Source organism: Leptosomus discolor, chromosome 7 (genome assembly GCF_034619465.1).
Source record: "Leptosomus discolor isolate bLepDis1 chromosome 7, bLepDis1.hap2, whole genome shotgun sequence".
Taxonomy (NCBI): Eukaryota; Metazoa; Chordata; class Aves; order Leptosomiformes; family Leptosomidae; genus Leptosomus; species Leptosomus discolor.
Window position 1 is genome coordinate 56,457,773 of NC_141397.1, and position 16,175 is coordinate 56,473,947.

Below are 16,175 nucleotides of genomic sequence, written 5' to 3' on the forward strand. Positions count from 1 at the left end.
CGACTGTTCCACAGAGAAAAATCTGAAGGACAAAGAAGAACAGAAGCAGGCTTAAGTTGCAGCTAGGAAAACTTACTTTGGATATTGGAAACATGAACAAAAATTCCTTTCTTACGGAAAGGAATAATTAAAAACCAAAATAAGTCACGTGGGAAGACTGCAATGTCTCTGTAACACAAGGGCTTATATCTAGGTCGTTCAAGTCTATCTTTAATTGAGCCTTTCCTGGGGCTACATGACTCACCAGAACCCCTCCTAGCTCTAATGTTCCAACCTGGAGAAGCAGGTGAAGGCAAAAGACAAGCAGCCAGACATTAATAATTCAGATAACAGGCCAACAAAATTACTAAAATAAAAAACAAAAAGCTTTTAGACATGGAATAAACTAGTGAAATTAAATTTGGAACTGCTAAGTTGTTTGATAGGGAATCAATGATCGTCCATCGTGAATTTCAGCACCAGCGTCACATTCCTAATCTTAGCACCAACTTTGCACTGTATACACAGTCTCCTTGTTCTGTGATGCCAAGTGAAAGGACAACTGATGAAAGAGCTAGATAAGGCATTACCAGTTCCATTACCGGAGGTGAGGAAACCACCTTTGCTGTTGTGTTGCTCCACTTGTGCAACCAGGCTCAGACCTTGATCCACATCAAATAAAACCTGACACTTGGCAGAACTCCAACAGAAGATACTTCTGTACCAGTTAACTACAGAGGATGAAGAACAGTGAGCGCAACGAGCTACATAAAAAATGGTTGGTATAACCAACCAAGAATTTTCTCTAATCCACGAGTTCTAACACAGAACATTAGGTATGTTCACATTCAGAATGGTGTCATTTTAAAGTAAAGGAATAATAATAAAATAAACTTTCAAAACATACAAATTTTTGTATTTCGCATCATTACTACAGAAACATTCTGCTTCAGAAAGAAAGATGTCCAGAAAAAAAGAAGGGAGAAAGGAAGGGGAATTTTTCAAAGAGATTTGAAGGAGAACAAACTTTAGATGGCAAGCAGTGGAAGGCTGCTCTAGTCACATGATCCACCCTGAAAGCTTGTTTAAAGATAAGGGTGGAGCAGGGAGACAAAAAGCAGATAGGGGAAAGGATGGGGAAAAATATATAGGGTGCCAAATGCAAAAATAAAGGAACTGTTGGCAACTTTAAGAAACACAAGCATGAAAGTAAGATGAAAAAAAAAAGGTACCTGTTAAATGCTGACATAAAATTTAAAAAGAAAACATTGTTTGCAGCAGAAGCATTTCAGATATCTGGCATTAGTAACACATTATTTCTAACTCAACCCAGAAGATGCCACAATAAAAGCGTTTTGCAAGCAAGAAAAAAAAAAGTGCTTAATTAGTAAGACCAGGTACACAGCTCTTTTCTATCTCAGAAAATGTCTGGCACTCACAAAATGCCAGGCATGCTCACTTTGAAAAGTCATACTCTACAGCCTGATAAAATTCCACTCTAAACCAAACAGATGTAAAGCAGGAAAAAAAAAAAAAAAAACCACCAGAAAAAGCATAGAAAGTGCCTGGCAGTCTTCTGATGGTGATAAATGCTAATCTCCATGTCACTTGCTGAAAGTTATTAAAAGATACATGAAAAATTTCAGAGTGACTGGGGTATCACTGAATGTTTTCTGAAGTATTTATATGCCCTTTTTAGGCCACTATCTGAGCACCTGAAAGTTGATGAGTTTAATGACACTTTTATTCTGAAAAGACCTCCGTTCAACTCAAGCCTAACTGCACAAGCACTTCTATCAGAGGAAGAGACCTCCACTGAAGCAGACTCAACCTATTAGAAGTGAGGAATTTCTTTTCCAAACCAGAATCTGAGACCATACGAGTTTACAGGTGCAGCTAAAACAGCTTAAAAATGCAATCTATACACATTTAACTCTGTTTTGTTGAAATTTACCACAGAGAAAGTGCAGAAGCTGTGCAGTCACCAGATCTATGGAGACAGCAACACACGAACAAGGCAGGCTGGGAACAAGAAGCTCTTCAGGTGTCAGAGCTATGGTTGGAGAAGGACACATCCTTGACAACCTCAGTGATTTGACTGTAGTCACAGCAGGAAATAAGAGATCTGAGTTCTGTTCCCAGCTCTGACACTTAAGTTTCATGTCTGTAACTACAAAAGATCATTTGAAATTACTCAACAACCCTGTCATCACATAATTAGCTGGTGAGACCGCAATCGAGCAGATCTTCCAGAGAATTTTTTTTTTTTCCCCACAAATTACACAACTCTCCAAGGAAAATTCTGCATAGACATTGAACTTAATTGTTCAAAAATTAAAATGCCTTTAACTTTCCTGTAACTATGCTCACAGATCCTGCTCTTGACACAAAACTGATTTGTAGCTCAAATTTCTGCCCAGAAAAGGGATTTTGCTTAGTATCTACAAGCAAGCCAGCAAAGAGGTGCAGAAAGCAGTTTCCTAATTTCACTTAATAGACAGTTCTTTTTCTTTCTAATGTCATTACCAAACTCAGCTGCAAAACTAGAGTAACATGCCCTTGTCAAAGGATTTCTGCAGCTAAATAGCATGAGCAGACAGTCCCTAAATTAAATTTTGAGTCTTGCAAAGAGATTCAGCTGTCACCAATAAGTTTAAAGAAAAGTTAGTTTTCCTGCATTTATCTAGTGAAGTGGTTTCTACCTAAGTGCATAATTATTGACTTTCTAATAAATAAAGCTGAATTTATTACAAAACCTGATATTTAAGGCTTCTTAATCAGGTGTATTACAGGAATCAACCGTAAATAAAATAAAATTTGATCGTTAGATTAAGTGACTAAAAAAAAAAATCTGATTTTTTTTCTCCCCTTCATGCTGCAAATTAAATCTACATTTATTGTCTAAGTTCAGCCATTCAGCTGATTTATCAACATAAACCAGGAATTACCAAGCCCTAGAATACAGCTCTCATATTTAACCTTCAATACACACCTCCCCAACAGAAATTTTGCAGCAGATAGACTTGACACGTTGGTTTTGAAAACAGTCTAAATGAATGCCATTTACACACAATACATGGGTGTTTGAGTCAAGCTGATTTATAAAGCAAAAACAAAAGTAACTTTTTGGGGAGGGGGAAAGAAAGAAGTGATTCATAGTTTTCCTTTTCTATAAATTTATAATGACTGTAACCAAAGTCAAAATAATTTTTACTAAACCTCTTTTACAGTGATTTCGTTAGTGTTCTAAAAGTTAGACAAAGACATCCTCTCTGTAATAATTAGGCTCCTTTAAAACAGCATAGGAAGCATATCCTGGGGATGAAAGAAACAGGCTTCATCAGCCACCTCTCCTTCAAATAACCCCTTCCACATTTTGTCTCCATCTCCACCACTGTGCTAGAAGTGCTGCCCATGCAGCCATATAGTAAAGTGGACTGGAAAACTGATCCAACCAAAACCCTACCATTTTCCCTGGGGTTTTTTTGGGCCTTTTTTTTTTAATGTATCAGTTCTCTAAAACATTTGCATGGTCATGCCAATAGCCTGGTGACAGAACAAAAGAGTTCGCTGTGGAAGAAGTTTTATATTGCCGCTGAGGAAGCATTATTAGCACGAACAACGAATCAGGCAACTGGAGAAACAGGCAGAGTAAACAAATGAGCAGTACTATGAAAAAGAACTGTGCAAAGGATGAGACTGCCCTCCCAACACCTGCAAGTGTAAACAAAGAATAATAAAAAAAAAGCTTTCTCAGTCAACTTGTTGATATGATATACCCTATCTACTGCAGGCCCTTCAATACCACTATTAACTTACGGCAGCATGCACATACACCCTCCTCGTGCACTCTATGGCACTGTTAAGTGACACAGCAGAAATCCACAGATCTTTCAGCTATTATTAGTGACATGAGACCAGCATACAACAAACCAATTGCTGTTTCAAGCTTTGCAATACATGCATCTATAATTACAAGCCATCTGACAAGTAATTTTTGCTTACAATTTGCATAAAGCTAGCATACTTTAACATTATCTCCCAGTGTTTCTTATTCATCATTTTACATGGGGGGGGGGGGGGGGGGAGGCAAAACTATATTTGCTAAAAGAACTTCTGCCTTGTGACCTGTTTTCAGTGAAAGGGGTTTGAAAGAAGGAAGTCTCAATTAGAGCCTCTTCCTCCTTTCAAAAACCACACTGAACATTGCTAAGGAAAGTTGTAGTTCCCCCAAAAGCCCTTTGGACACCACGTACTAGTTAATAAAACTAATTAAAACCAAAGAAAACTTGGTCTCAGGAAGCCTTTTTCCTAGGGAGGTGACTGACCGACCGTGGCGGCAGAAACAGAACACCAGGCAGATTGGCAGATAGCCCAAAAGCCTGTTATTACACTGCTGCCAAGATATATTTTGATTAAAGGCGTTTTGAGGAAATGGATTTTCTTTAGCTTTTTTTCTGAATATACATGCAATACTTTTCCCTTTGTCAGATAAGATGACATATTCATAGCCTATGCACATTTCCAGAAGTCTCTGCGAATTTGTACTCAAAACAGTCAGCCAATAATTCTTTCAGTCATATAACTGGGCAGTAGTCAAACTGAATTTGTCGTATCAAAGGTTAGCGTGAAGGAAGAAACAGCCTCTCACAGCCATTTTAAACAGTGCTCTAACAACTAAAGTAGTGAATCAGCTGAAGCACCCTGAGGTTTACACAGTGCCGTGTAATTTGTTCCTCCTCTTTTAAATATCACTGCAGTAAAGAAATAAAACAGTATCAGAAGTCATGCACTATTCATGCAACTTCCTGCTTACTATATCTACAGTTGATTAAAATACCTGATGACAAATCACATTGTAACCTCTTAATATAGTCTGCTTATAGGTCTTTTATTTTGTGAAAACAAACACTTAGGAAATAAGGCCTGAGAAATCATGAAGCAATAACCCTTCCTTTCACAAAGCTAGAAAGAGGCCTAGTACTGCCTTTAGAAAAGTCATGCTCAGAACAAAGTCCTGGTTACATACAGCTCAAGTTGTCCTTATTTTACCTTAGTTTGCCAAAATGCCCACAAAAATAACTTGGAAAAATCCCTACTTTAAATTAAAAACACCATCTATCTTCTCTTTATTTATCTGCAAAACTAACAAGTAAGCTAAACTGGCCTCATTCACTGCTAACATACTTCCCTGTGCCAGTTTCTCTGCTCAGGTGACTGATGCCAAACACACTGGTCTTGAACATCAATCAAATCAGAAAGGCGAAGTGAGCTGAGCAGCCAAGTTAGGCTTTCTAACAGAGCGCTCTCAAAGACTGTACGACATGTCCAGTTTCCATTAGCAGCGAAGCATTTTAACAGAGATATGTGTACGCTGCTTAATTTTAAAGCAGCCCAACTTTGTATCAATAACTAAGGAACCGACCGCCTTATCCTCCCTTACAATCCAAATCACAGTATTTACAAAGCATAATCCATTTTGGACCTCATACGATAAAACAAACCTAATGCCTTCTAACAGCTACTCTTTTGTGTCTTCAACAGAATTCCAAGCTTCGCCTTTTTTCTACAAGGTTATTAGAATTCTTATCCTCTTGCATTCAATGTATTTAATTAACCAAATGCCTCTAATACATTCTTCATTCATTGCTTTATTTTAGATACTCTCTTTCATACTCAGACACACAGATTATGAAAATTATCAAGAGTGAACAGATTCAGTGGTACTTTTGCTCAGATGCTTTCTGACAGAAAACAGACTTTACAACAAACTGTCTTCGTCTCTATTAGAGACAGCAATTTAGCTAACATTCTAAGAAGCAAGCCTTAATCTCAAAGAAATGGCTAGTGGCTCCCAAACTACTCCGCAAGGCCATTCAGTGCTCTTTCTTTAAAAAACAGCATTATGATACAGTCCAAGCGGTCCAAGAGGAGTTGAGGCTTAATACTACCTGCGGTCCAAAATGTCTGGTCTTTTGCGGTGATTCCCAAAGCAGCCCACCATTCTGAAGAAGTGGGAATGAAAATGGTTTTGAAGTTCCAACTACACAGTTTTAATTTCAGAACTAACAGTTTTTCCCTGTGGGCTCCAGCAATTATCCTTATCTGCAACACCATCTCCCTCTCAGACATACACAAATGGAGAGTAAGAAAGATTTTTCAAAGCTGAAGGGTGACTTTAGACACCCATCAGGAGGCAACTATAGGGCATTGTATTTTATAAAATAAGAATTGAGATTTCAAAAATCAGCAGCCACTTTTAAGAACACTGCTTAAAATACGTAAAGTACTTTGAGCATGGGAAGTGCTACAATTCTGCAATAATCAATCACACAGAAATAGCAGTTCTTAAACAAAGTCACACTAAGAAATACAGAACCAGTACAGTAAATGAAACATTCAACACACAAATCCTTCATATACCTTGAATAACCACAGTATCTCAGAAAGAAAGAAAGAAAATAATCTAATTGTATCCTTTCTGCACAGTCCCTGGATTCATTTAAGTAATTTTATAGCAGAAATATTTTTATTTGATTTTCAATATTAAATAAGGCATCCAAGTCTGTGACAGGTTATGAACCTTCACTTAAAATTAGAAAGCAGTTACAATTTTTTAGCTAGTGATTTCACCTCATACATAAATTACATTTCTCAAGTCCATGACAGGACAAATACAGAAGAATCATATATTCCTTCACGTGCTTGCATACTACATGCACTGTCATCTAAAAATGAAATGCTGTTTACCTGCTGCGTTGAAGAGTCATTTATAAAACTATTTTACCCAAGCATGAAGAGCTCCTGTTCTGGGCTACTCTTATGACTGTCAGCCCATACAAATACTGAAAACTACCATTTTCAATACTTAGATTGGTTCTAGCAGGCAATAGCTACTTATACTGATCCGCTCCTGCACTGCAAATCTAACTCACATTTTCCTTCAGTATGAAAACCTTTTGAAAAGTTCTTCCCCCAAACCTACCCCTAGATAATAAATCTTAAGACTTTTTCAAAATGCATGCCAAAATGATACTGAAAATTGCTCTGACAGTTGCTGCTCAAAAAATTTCACAGAAGAGAATCTAGTTCATAGCTAGAACTGTCTGGCTCTTCCTTTTAACAAGCGTTGATAAAACCTGCTCTGGAAACTTAACATTACGGTTTTGAGTCTACTCCGTTCATCAAATATCACTAAGTTTTAATTCCATTTCAAACGTGATTTATGACCTAAGTATCAGTTTAATGTCCTGCTTTGAGACATGTCTACAAACTAGTTTATCCTTAAGCTTGCTAGATCTTACTCTTCCTTTCTATTTTGTTGCAATTCTTTCTCCAAACAGATACCTAAGTGTCTGCAAAAATTAGCACAGCCACCCATAAAACTAGCACGAAATATGCAAATGGGTTAGTAAAGGAGTAACAAAATGTAACGACATAAAACAAAACATACTTTTTGGTATAAACCATACAAAGCTTCTTTCCCTGGTAAAATACTTCAGGATGAAAACAAACAGCTTGCCTTTAGGTTAAATCATTACCACTCCTTCCCATTTACAGGGAAGTTCTCCTTTCCCGTGCTTATTTTTACTCAAAGTAAACAAGAAAAAAAATCCTATTAAGTCACAGCATGTGGGAGGCCAAGGAATCCCAGGGTTTTGGTTTTTAAAATCACAGTGTCGCTGTGGGTCCTACTTTCTAGCTTTTCTACCATGGTCCGTGCTATTGATAAGGGTTTTTTTTTTTCAAGAGCAGTTAAAAAGAGGTTTGTATTCAAAAAAAAAAGTCTACCTGCAAGTATGTCACCTGTGTTCTGCTGGAAGATATGACCTTGTGTTTACAGACTTCGTCAGATCTATTTTGCTGCAGTTCTTATCTGCTGGCTTACAAGCAGATTTTATGCTAGAAATTAAAGGATTTTTTAAGAGGTATACTGTAGGTACCTTTTTCCTGGTGAAACAGATACAAAACCAGTCATAACTACGGAGGACACCACAAGACAATAAAGAAAAACAGATGGCAGATCACTAGTTAAAGGCACAAGTCATGACGCTTTTAATGAAATTTAAACACATTTATTATGTTTTCCTCTTATTATTATATCTCTTCACCCCAGAAGAAAGCAAACAGAAGTTTTCATTAATTCAGCCAACCCATCCAAAACTAGAAAAATGAACACCAATGACATCCAAAACACATGCTGAATGTTACTAATGCAGCACATACTTATTTGACTTAGATTATGAATTTTACTTTCTGGTGAGAGTTCAAAGGCAATCTCTCAGCAACGAGCAGAGGCATGCACCCTGATCATCCCCCCATCCCACCAGATACCACCTATTGACCAGCACACAAAAAGCTTTTGCTCTTTATAAACAAAATAATACTTTTCTCCCTCAGTCACATAAAACATAAATAGACAGTAGCTATTAAGGGAGCAGGACCCTGTTAGTGCCGGATTATCATACAGTTAACTAAACAGTCATATTATTGTGTGACAAGTGGAAATTTGGCACAATAAAGATGTGCTGCTTAAAAGGCTGATGGCTAGAGGGAAAAAAAAAAAAAAGGGTGGGACAAGATACAGATCAAACATCCAAGTCTCACAGCAAGACAGCACATCAGACAACCAGGACCCTGATCTTCCCATTTTAAAAATAGTTTTTGAAAGAAACCATGTCAAGACTGGTTTGATTAGGTTTCGGAAACTTAAGAAATTTAAGACTTTAATTTCTATGAGGTAAGATTTTAGAATTACACACAGGACAACGGATGTCTCCGTTTGGAACAGACAGCTGGCTGAAGACAGGGCCAGGTTCTGCACGCTTTGGAACACACTGTGCTGCAAATGTATCAGCCCTCAGCAGTTGCAGAATATAAAAAAGAAAATAAGGTTAAAAGACCCAAACACAATGGGAGGACTAGTCCAGCAGATGACAGAACACCTCTAGCAAAAAAATAAGGCCACATTTTGTCCTGTGTGAAGTTAAATGAGGGGAGTGATTAACACCCAGCTCTCAAACTACTCTAACCAAAGCAGTGCAACCTTTGGGCTGTTCTAACAGGTATCTCACTGATCCTTCAGTGACCATACAGAAGGCATTAGTGGGGCAGCCTGAACCAGAGGAACTCTTTTGAGCAAATATGCATTTATTTTTCTAGTATACAATAACAAACACTCAGCGAATTTTAGTCAAAAAGGGGCAAGGCTTCAATGACAAGGAAGAAGAGAGAGGGAAACGGTACTCCAGAAAAGCAATGTCATTTCAGAAGCTAGGATTCTCAGTCACTCGATTAGTTCAAAGTACTTTCAGCACTCAAAAAATACAGGGAATTCTTGGGAGGTGGGGGGTACAGGGGAAGAAGTAACAGCATTGGTTGCATCTTACAAAATGATTAAGTGAAAATAATACAGGTGTCAGTGCAAACAATGAGATCAAATGCTACCCGCCTTGTTCAGAATGCCATAACTGCAAGTTATCACAGAATACCATCTGTCCTCTCAGACCATCTTAAGAGATACCAACACCTGGAAGGAAAGGGAAGAACATCCCAAACATACAGCCCTCTAGTGCTAATCTATTTGAGGACATTTCCCTTACCAGTAGAACAAACTTTTCATTAGAACACATCCAAAAGATGAACAAGAAAACTCTTACAGGTAGTTGTCTTGGGTGGGGGGGAGTGGGTTGTGACAGCGACAACCAACACAAAATATTCAAAAACATTCCCTATGACCACCTCTCAACTGAGGCTACGCAGAACTTTCAGACTAGGCGAACTCCTGATTTCCCTCCCAATCTGAACCTTCCTACAGTCACAAAATAAAATAGTCTGGTAACTAGGTTTTCCAATTAAAAGACATCAATCCAAAGGAATTAATGTATACATTTTGTCTTTGACTTCCAGTTAAATATCAAAGCTGCATTCTACCTGAATACCTTGCTCTGCATAGTGTAAAAGTTGTCAGTGCACAACAGCATTCAGGTTCTTAAATTGTAGGAAGAAGATATGCTGCCAAATACAGCATAATTCATCTTCTCTTGAACTGTCACGTATAAAAGAGGGACGAGGCAGGCAGCTCTTAGGTTTTCTCCGCACAGTATCTTTTGTACATCATTGCACTGTTAGATAACAGATCAAAAGGCTCAAACTCCATAGAACAGCAACTAGAAGGGAAATCCAGAGACCCTTCTTCACTTGACAGGACTAACAGTTCAAAAGTATGCAGCTAAGATCACACATACAAGGATATTCTAACACAATTTTTGGAGACCTCCTTGCCAAACAATTGAAGTTGTCATTGCTTTCTGTTAATACCAGGGCAACAGCTCCTATACTTCACATCCACCATCAGGACATTAGCACAGCCCAAACACTGACATAAATCCATCAGACTAGAAGTGGTACAGAAAGTCACTAAGCATTACAAACGCCACTTTGTACTCGTTTTGTGTTGTCACTGAACAAACCTGATCAGGAGAGCCACAGTACCGCTCTGCTGTACACAAACAGCCATGTAGTCTAATCCTTCATATTTGGAAATGCAAATAAAAGTGTACTGTACTATTCCTGAATATTAATGATGTTTCCTATCATCTGTTGTTTACCCGGTTGCCTTTTTCAAGCAGAGTTGGCTGTGCCTGTGGTGTTATGCAACCCTCAGCAAATCCACATGCCTACTGTCTTTCTGAGATCTCAAGGTAACAGAGCTCAAAGCTTGTCTTTGAAATACATCAGGGCATTTTAGTCAGAGCAATTATCTGTAACTCCATTTGTCTCCACATTTTTTTACTACTAAAACTTAAGTACTTCCAAGTACTTTTCTAGATACTGATATTATACTATTAACTAGAAAGTGACAGGCTGTTAATGACTTAACATGCAAAGTTTTTAGTATGGGACAGCATTAGCTGAAAAAAAAAATTATAAACTGTCTGCATAGGGTGGCATTAATTGATTCTGAGCAAACAAAGCAGACTGAAGGCCAAAATACCAAAACAAACTGACAATTTGTAAGAGTCCCACATAGACACTGAAGACTAAGGAACAGTATTACTGTCACCAATTTCTGTTATACAACAAATCACTGAAAAGACAAATAACACCTCAGTCTGTTTTGGACTTGTAAGAGCGTAAGATGAAGAAAGTCTTACATTCTCAGCATGTCTCCTGCTCTCAAAGGCCTAGTCATCCCTTTATGCAGCTATACAGGCATGCATAGATCTTCACAGATAAAGCACAGCAAAGTCACCACTTAAAGAACTTAGCTGAAGTAATCTGAATCCCATTCAAAGCAAGGTTTACAGCAAAGAAAACACAAATCAGGTATCATTGCAATAATTTTTTTCCTTAGTCCTGTATTTAAACGTCTGTTTGTCCTTTTGTATTTACTTTCAAGATCACCTGCTTCATTTTCCCTGACCCTTTTACAACTCTTCAGAACACAAGCTTTCAAGATCACATACACTCAGGACAATCTCATTAATTAGTATATGAAATACTGTCCTCTCAAACAAACAAGAAGTAGCAAAACATACAGACAGCGCTTAGTAACTACCTGAAAGCACCTTCAGCAAAGTACCAGTCCTTCCTCCTTTCCCCAGTCCCTCACTACTTTCCAACATTTCTGCACACCAACGTTTTTCTTTTGTACTACTACTACTAACCCATGTAAATCACTCCCACGTATTTGCCTGGTTCCAACCCTCCTGTACGGAAGGGAACACTTTTTTCAAAACCTGTTGCCACATCAAGCACAGGTACAAATACACACTCTAAAGGCATCCAAACCCACACATTCTTCTCTTCTCCTATCAGGAATAAATCAGACACAGATTTTGCCACCCTTTGATTCAAGCATTTCTGCCACCCCACTCTTCCCACTCGCTCTGATTATCTTCTCAGCATCTTTCCTCAGGTTCTCAGCCCTTTGACATTCTTTCAGAACCTAAACATCAGGGACATACAAAGAAGCAAAAGTATGGTGGGATCTATGTTAAACCAACGATTACACACAGGGATGAGTCATCCAAGTGTCCCTCAGAAGCAGCGTGCAGTGTGATACCTATCTTACGCCATTTTCCATTTTCATGAGCTGTGAAACGACCAAGCCATTAATGTCAAAGCAAGGTTTACAGCAAAGAAAACACAAATCAGGTATCATTGCAATAATTTTTTTCCTTAGTCCTGTATTTAAACGTCTGTTCAAGCATCTTGACTTTTTATCATCTCATTCTTCTACTACACCAATCCTTTCCTGTCAAAAGTAGTGCAAGTTTTAAACAGTTATTTTGCCATCAAGCAGTTTCCTTTAGAAGAACAAAACCCTCTTAGTGCTAGGTTTATTGCTCTTCTTGTTACACTAAGCTTCTACTTTCTATTAAGGGCAAACATATTTCTGGAAAGCCAGTCAGTGTACTCACAGGGAGAAAAGCAACCACGTTTGATTCATTAATTACTAGCACTGATACAGTCCTGATCTAAACACCACAGAAGACAACATAATGCTGCTTTAAAAACCACACATGCAAATGTGAAGCCACCTCCAAGGTGAAAAAGTGATAGCTATGTTACTCCAAACAGGCTTTATTCTAAAAAACATGTGTATGACTGTAACACAACAGGAGAGTGCAGCCAGAGCAATTAATTTCCAGGTCAGCAACTCTTGGTGGCAGACCTAACCAGTGAGACTGTCAAGCTGGCATTGAGACCATCACCACAAGCTCTGTGCTTCAGCCACAGATCTGGGAAAACCTATGGGCCATGGGAAAGGAGGTAGGGGAAGGAAAAAAAAAAAAATAAACAAAAAGACAGAAACTTTAGCCATCAAAATATAAAAACCGAACTAATGTAAGTTCTCGTGCTAACCTGGGCAACATCTGTGATGCAACAGAACACCAATGAATGAAAAAAGTTTGTAAACACATCATTTAGAAGGAATTTCTCCCTTTGAGAAAATGCAAGAGAAATACCGCTGGAAGGGGCAGGAAGCCGGCCGACACTTCAGATCAGAAAGGTCAGACTCAATGCTACAGCACGGCCGCCTTATTTCCTTTGCACGCTGTCTAACATAAGCACAGCAAGTAGCGCCTATTTACAGGAAGACACCCTGTAACTGCAGCCTTTATCAAGTGGTTTCCCCCGCGAAAAGCATTTCACGGATGTTTTTCTTCCATTTCTCGTCACTTTCAAAGCCTTAACACGCAGGCGGCTGCCAAGCTCTCAGGTCCAGGGAAATAAAATGAGACAGACGCACGCCGGGTGAAAAAGCCTGGGAATATTTCGCAACGTGAAGGAGGAAGAGGCCAGCACACCTCTGAAGTGTCGGTCACAGAAAAAGGCACTGTCATTCCTCCGTGAAAAGAAGTTTGGGGAGCCCTTCCCAAAGGGGATCACAGGTAAGGGATGTGCCTTCCCCTGTGTCAACGTGGTTTCAAGAAAAGAAAACACAAAAACACCCCTACAACCCAACCCACCTCCCGCAAAAAAAAAAAAAACAAAACCAACAAACGAAACACTCCAAACCTTCCGATACGTCTTAAAAATAAAATAGATTTTAAAAATGATGATAACGATCCAAGAGAAGCCTGCAGGTCTGCCCAGCCCCTGCACCTCCCCGCTGCCGGCGGGAGGAAGGACTCTCCTCCCTCACACTCGCCGGCCCTGCTCCCCCTCAGCCCTCCCGCCCGCGCCCCCCGCTTCCTCCGGGGACCCCGCGGCGGCAGCGGCCCGGGCACACGCGCCGGGACGGGGCCGCCCTTGGGAGGGCCGGGCCGAGGCGAGACGAGGAGCCGCCCGGCCCGGGGGTGCGTGGGGTGCAGAGGAAGCCCCCGGCCGCGGCCCGGCCCCGCGCCCTCCCCGCCCCGCGGCGGCGGGAGGCACCTACCAGCTGCTGCCGGACCCACCGCAACATCCCCGGCGGCGCGGGTCGCGGCCCCCGCGGCGGGGCCCCCTCGGCAGTGCCGCGCCCTCCGCTGTCGCCGCCGCCTCAGGCCAGCCGCCCGCCGCGGCTCCCCCCCATGGCGCAGGGGCCCGACGCCGAGTTAGGAGCGGCACAGCCCCCCCGGCGCCCCCAGCCGCCGCGGCTGCCGGCGCCCCGCCGCCGCCATCACACTGCCGCCGCCGACACCCCGCGGCTCAGGGCGCTGCGGCCCACCCCCAGGAAGTGACGTGTGAGGACGGGGGGAGGCGGGAAGAGGGGTTGGGTGAGGAGGGATGGAGGGAGGCGGCGAGGGGCGAAGCGGCTGGGCCAGCCGGGCCGGGTCTGGGAGGGGGATCGCTGGGCCTGGTGTCTTCGCTGTCCCCAGGTGCCGCTTCTGGAGCACAGGGGCCACACGTTGGCCCGAGTGACCGGAATCCAAGCGGCCTTCCGCAGGGACTTGGGCAGGGGCGGCGTGGAAAGAATCCCACCCTCCCCGCGGAGGACTCCAGCCGCGGCCTGTCAGGCCTCTGGGCCTGTCGGCCAGGGCCTCGGCGCTTCTGGGGCTCCTCTTTTGTAGTGAGCTACTTCGTTGTTTTTATCTTCGTTTTCTTGTAAAAAAGTGCAGACCGTGCACGTGTTGGAATAAAGACTTTGGAAAGACTGATAAGCACTGATTTAAACTTAAAATGCAAGTGCACAGTGTGCAATCCCAAAGCAAGGTACATGTGTTGGGAGGGTCTGCCACCTTTCCCTTTTGCTGATACTGGCACTACTGTCCTGAGCTGCTGGTTGGTTAGAATTGAGTGTTGAAGTGCGCTGATGTCAGGTGGCGATGTCTTTGAAACCTTCTGGTTTGCTCTGAAAACAGCTGCTACTACTTAGGAAAAGAGTGTGTTCTAGCTTCAAACGCTTTCATACACTGATACAAGTCCGCAGTTTCTGGGCCTGTGCAGCTAAGAACTAAAGGAGATTATTTTAAGAAGTAAAGACCTGGGTATTTGCGACCAAATACAGTTGTCAGTCAAGTCAATGACAACATTGACTTAAAGAGAATTCTTGCGTGTGAGTACTATTCCTGCTGTTCCCATTTGTTCCCAGGTAATTATGATATATAGCAATGAATCATACCATATCTGCCATCGAGCTAATGTCATTTTTAGTGTTCAGTTAGAAATTTCAGGATTTAAGACAGATGATATAATGTCTGAACAACTGAATCTTGTGAATGCTGATGGTTTAAGATCTGCATTTAATTAAAGAAATAACCTTAAAACAGTGGGGAATAAGACTATTTTTATCAGGCGCTTAGAAGAGCTAATGTTAGCAAAACTGTGTTAAATGCTAGGCATTATTTCAAAACATTTAAATACATCAAATACAGCTTGCACTACCCTATTTGTCTAATGTGAAGTCTAAAATAACAGAGTGATTTCATAGCTATGGCACATTGCCTGGAGAGTGGCCTTAAGCCAGGAGCTTAACTGATACAATCAATATTCTTGTGCTCCTCCCTTATCATCAGATATAGAACAGAGTCCTGACCACTACACACTAAAAACCATATGCCATTTCTCTGAAGTGCAAGCATATTTGTCACTGTGTCCCTGCCAAATTCAAGTGAGTTGCACCTTCTGCAAGCCTCTATTTCCATGTCTTGCAGCTGCGTTACATAAAACTATTTTGTGCTTCCTGTTCCACGTTGCTGTAATGATACTATTTCGCCAGACAAAACATAGAAGCAATTTACAAGTGATTTGAACTCTGCAGTTTATATTTTTCACTTTGAATAGTGTATGTTTTAGTGGATGAAAGTATATTGATAGGATAAATTATTTTGCTGTGTCCAGCAGAAGGCTCTGACCGCATTCCTTTTCCAATATACAGCAAAATTCCAGCAGAATAACATCCTTGCTGAGCGTCCTAGCTAGTAAAACTTTGCACCTTTTAAATTGTTCAGAAGCCCTCACTAGACATTTTTGAAGTTTCATCACACCCTTGAGGGGTAAACAGTTTTCAGAAGAGAAAAATTGAAGCAGAGCAGCCAAGCCAGATATTGATTAGCCAATAATGCTCCAGCACTTCTGAAATCAAAGGTCAACCGTATTAAGAATGAAGATTCCCATGTCAGAGATCCCACTTTAAAATATTGCCCTGAAGCCTCACCTGAATTCGCACAGCTGGCTTATACAGAAAAAAAAAGCAACTGCTGAAGAAAAAAGTTACCTTCTGATACAAAGATTAGGTTTAACCCATCACCTAGGCTTTCTTGATG

The 16,175-nt window shown here is 40.8% G+C and overlaps 1 protein-coding gene across 1 annotated transcript in view; it reads right to left on the reverse strand.

The window, feature by feature from the left end:
• ATP11B (ATPase phospholipid transporting 11B (putative)) overlaps positions 1–3,945 on the reverse strand; it is a 52,885-nt gene extending 48,940 nt beyond the window's left edge. Inside the window, exon 1 of the mRNA XM_086468609.1 lies at positions 3,913–3,945. Within this exon, the coding sequence (XP_086324735.1) occupies positions 3,913–3,945 (33 nt within the window). The remainder of the gene's footprint in view (positions 1–3,912) is intronic.
• Between the last annotated feature and the right edge of the window lie 12,230 nt (positions 3,946–16,175).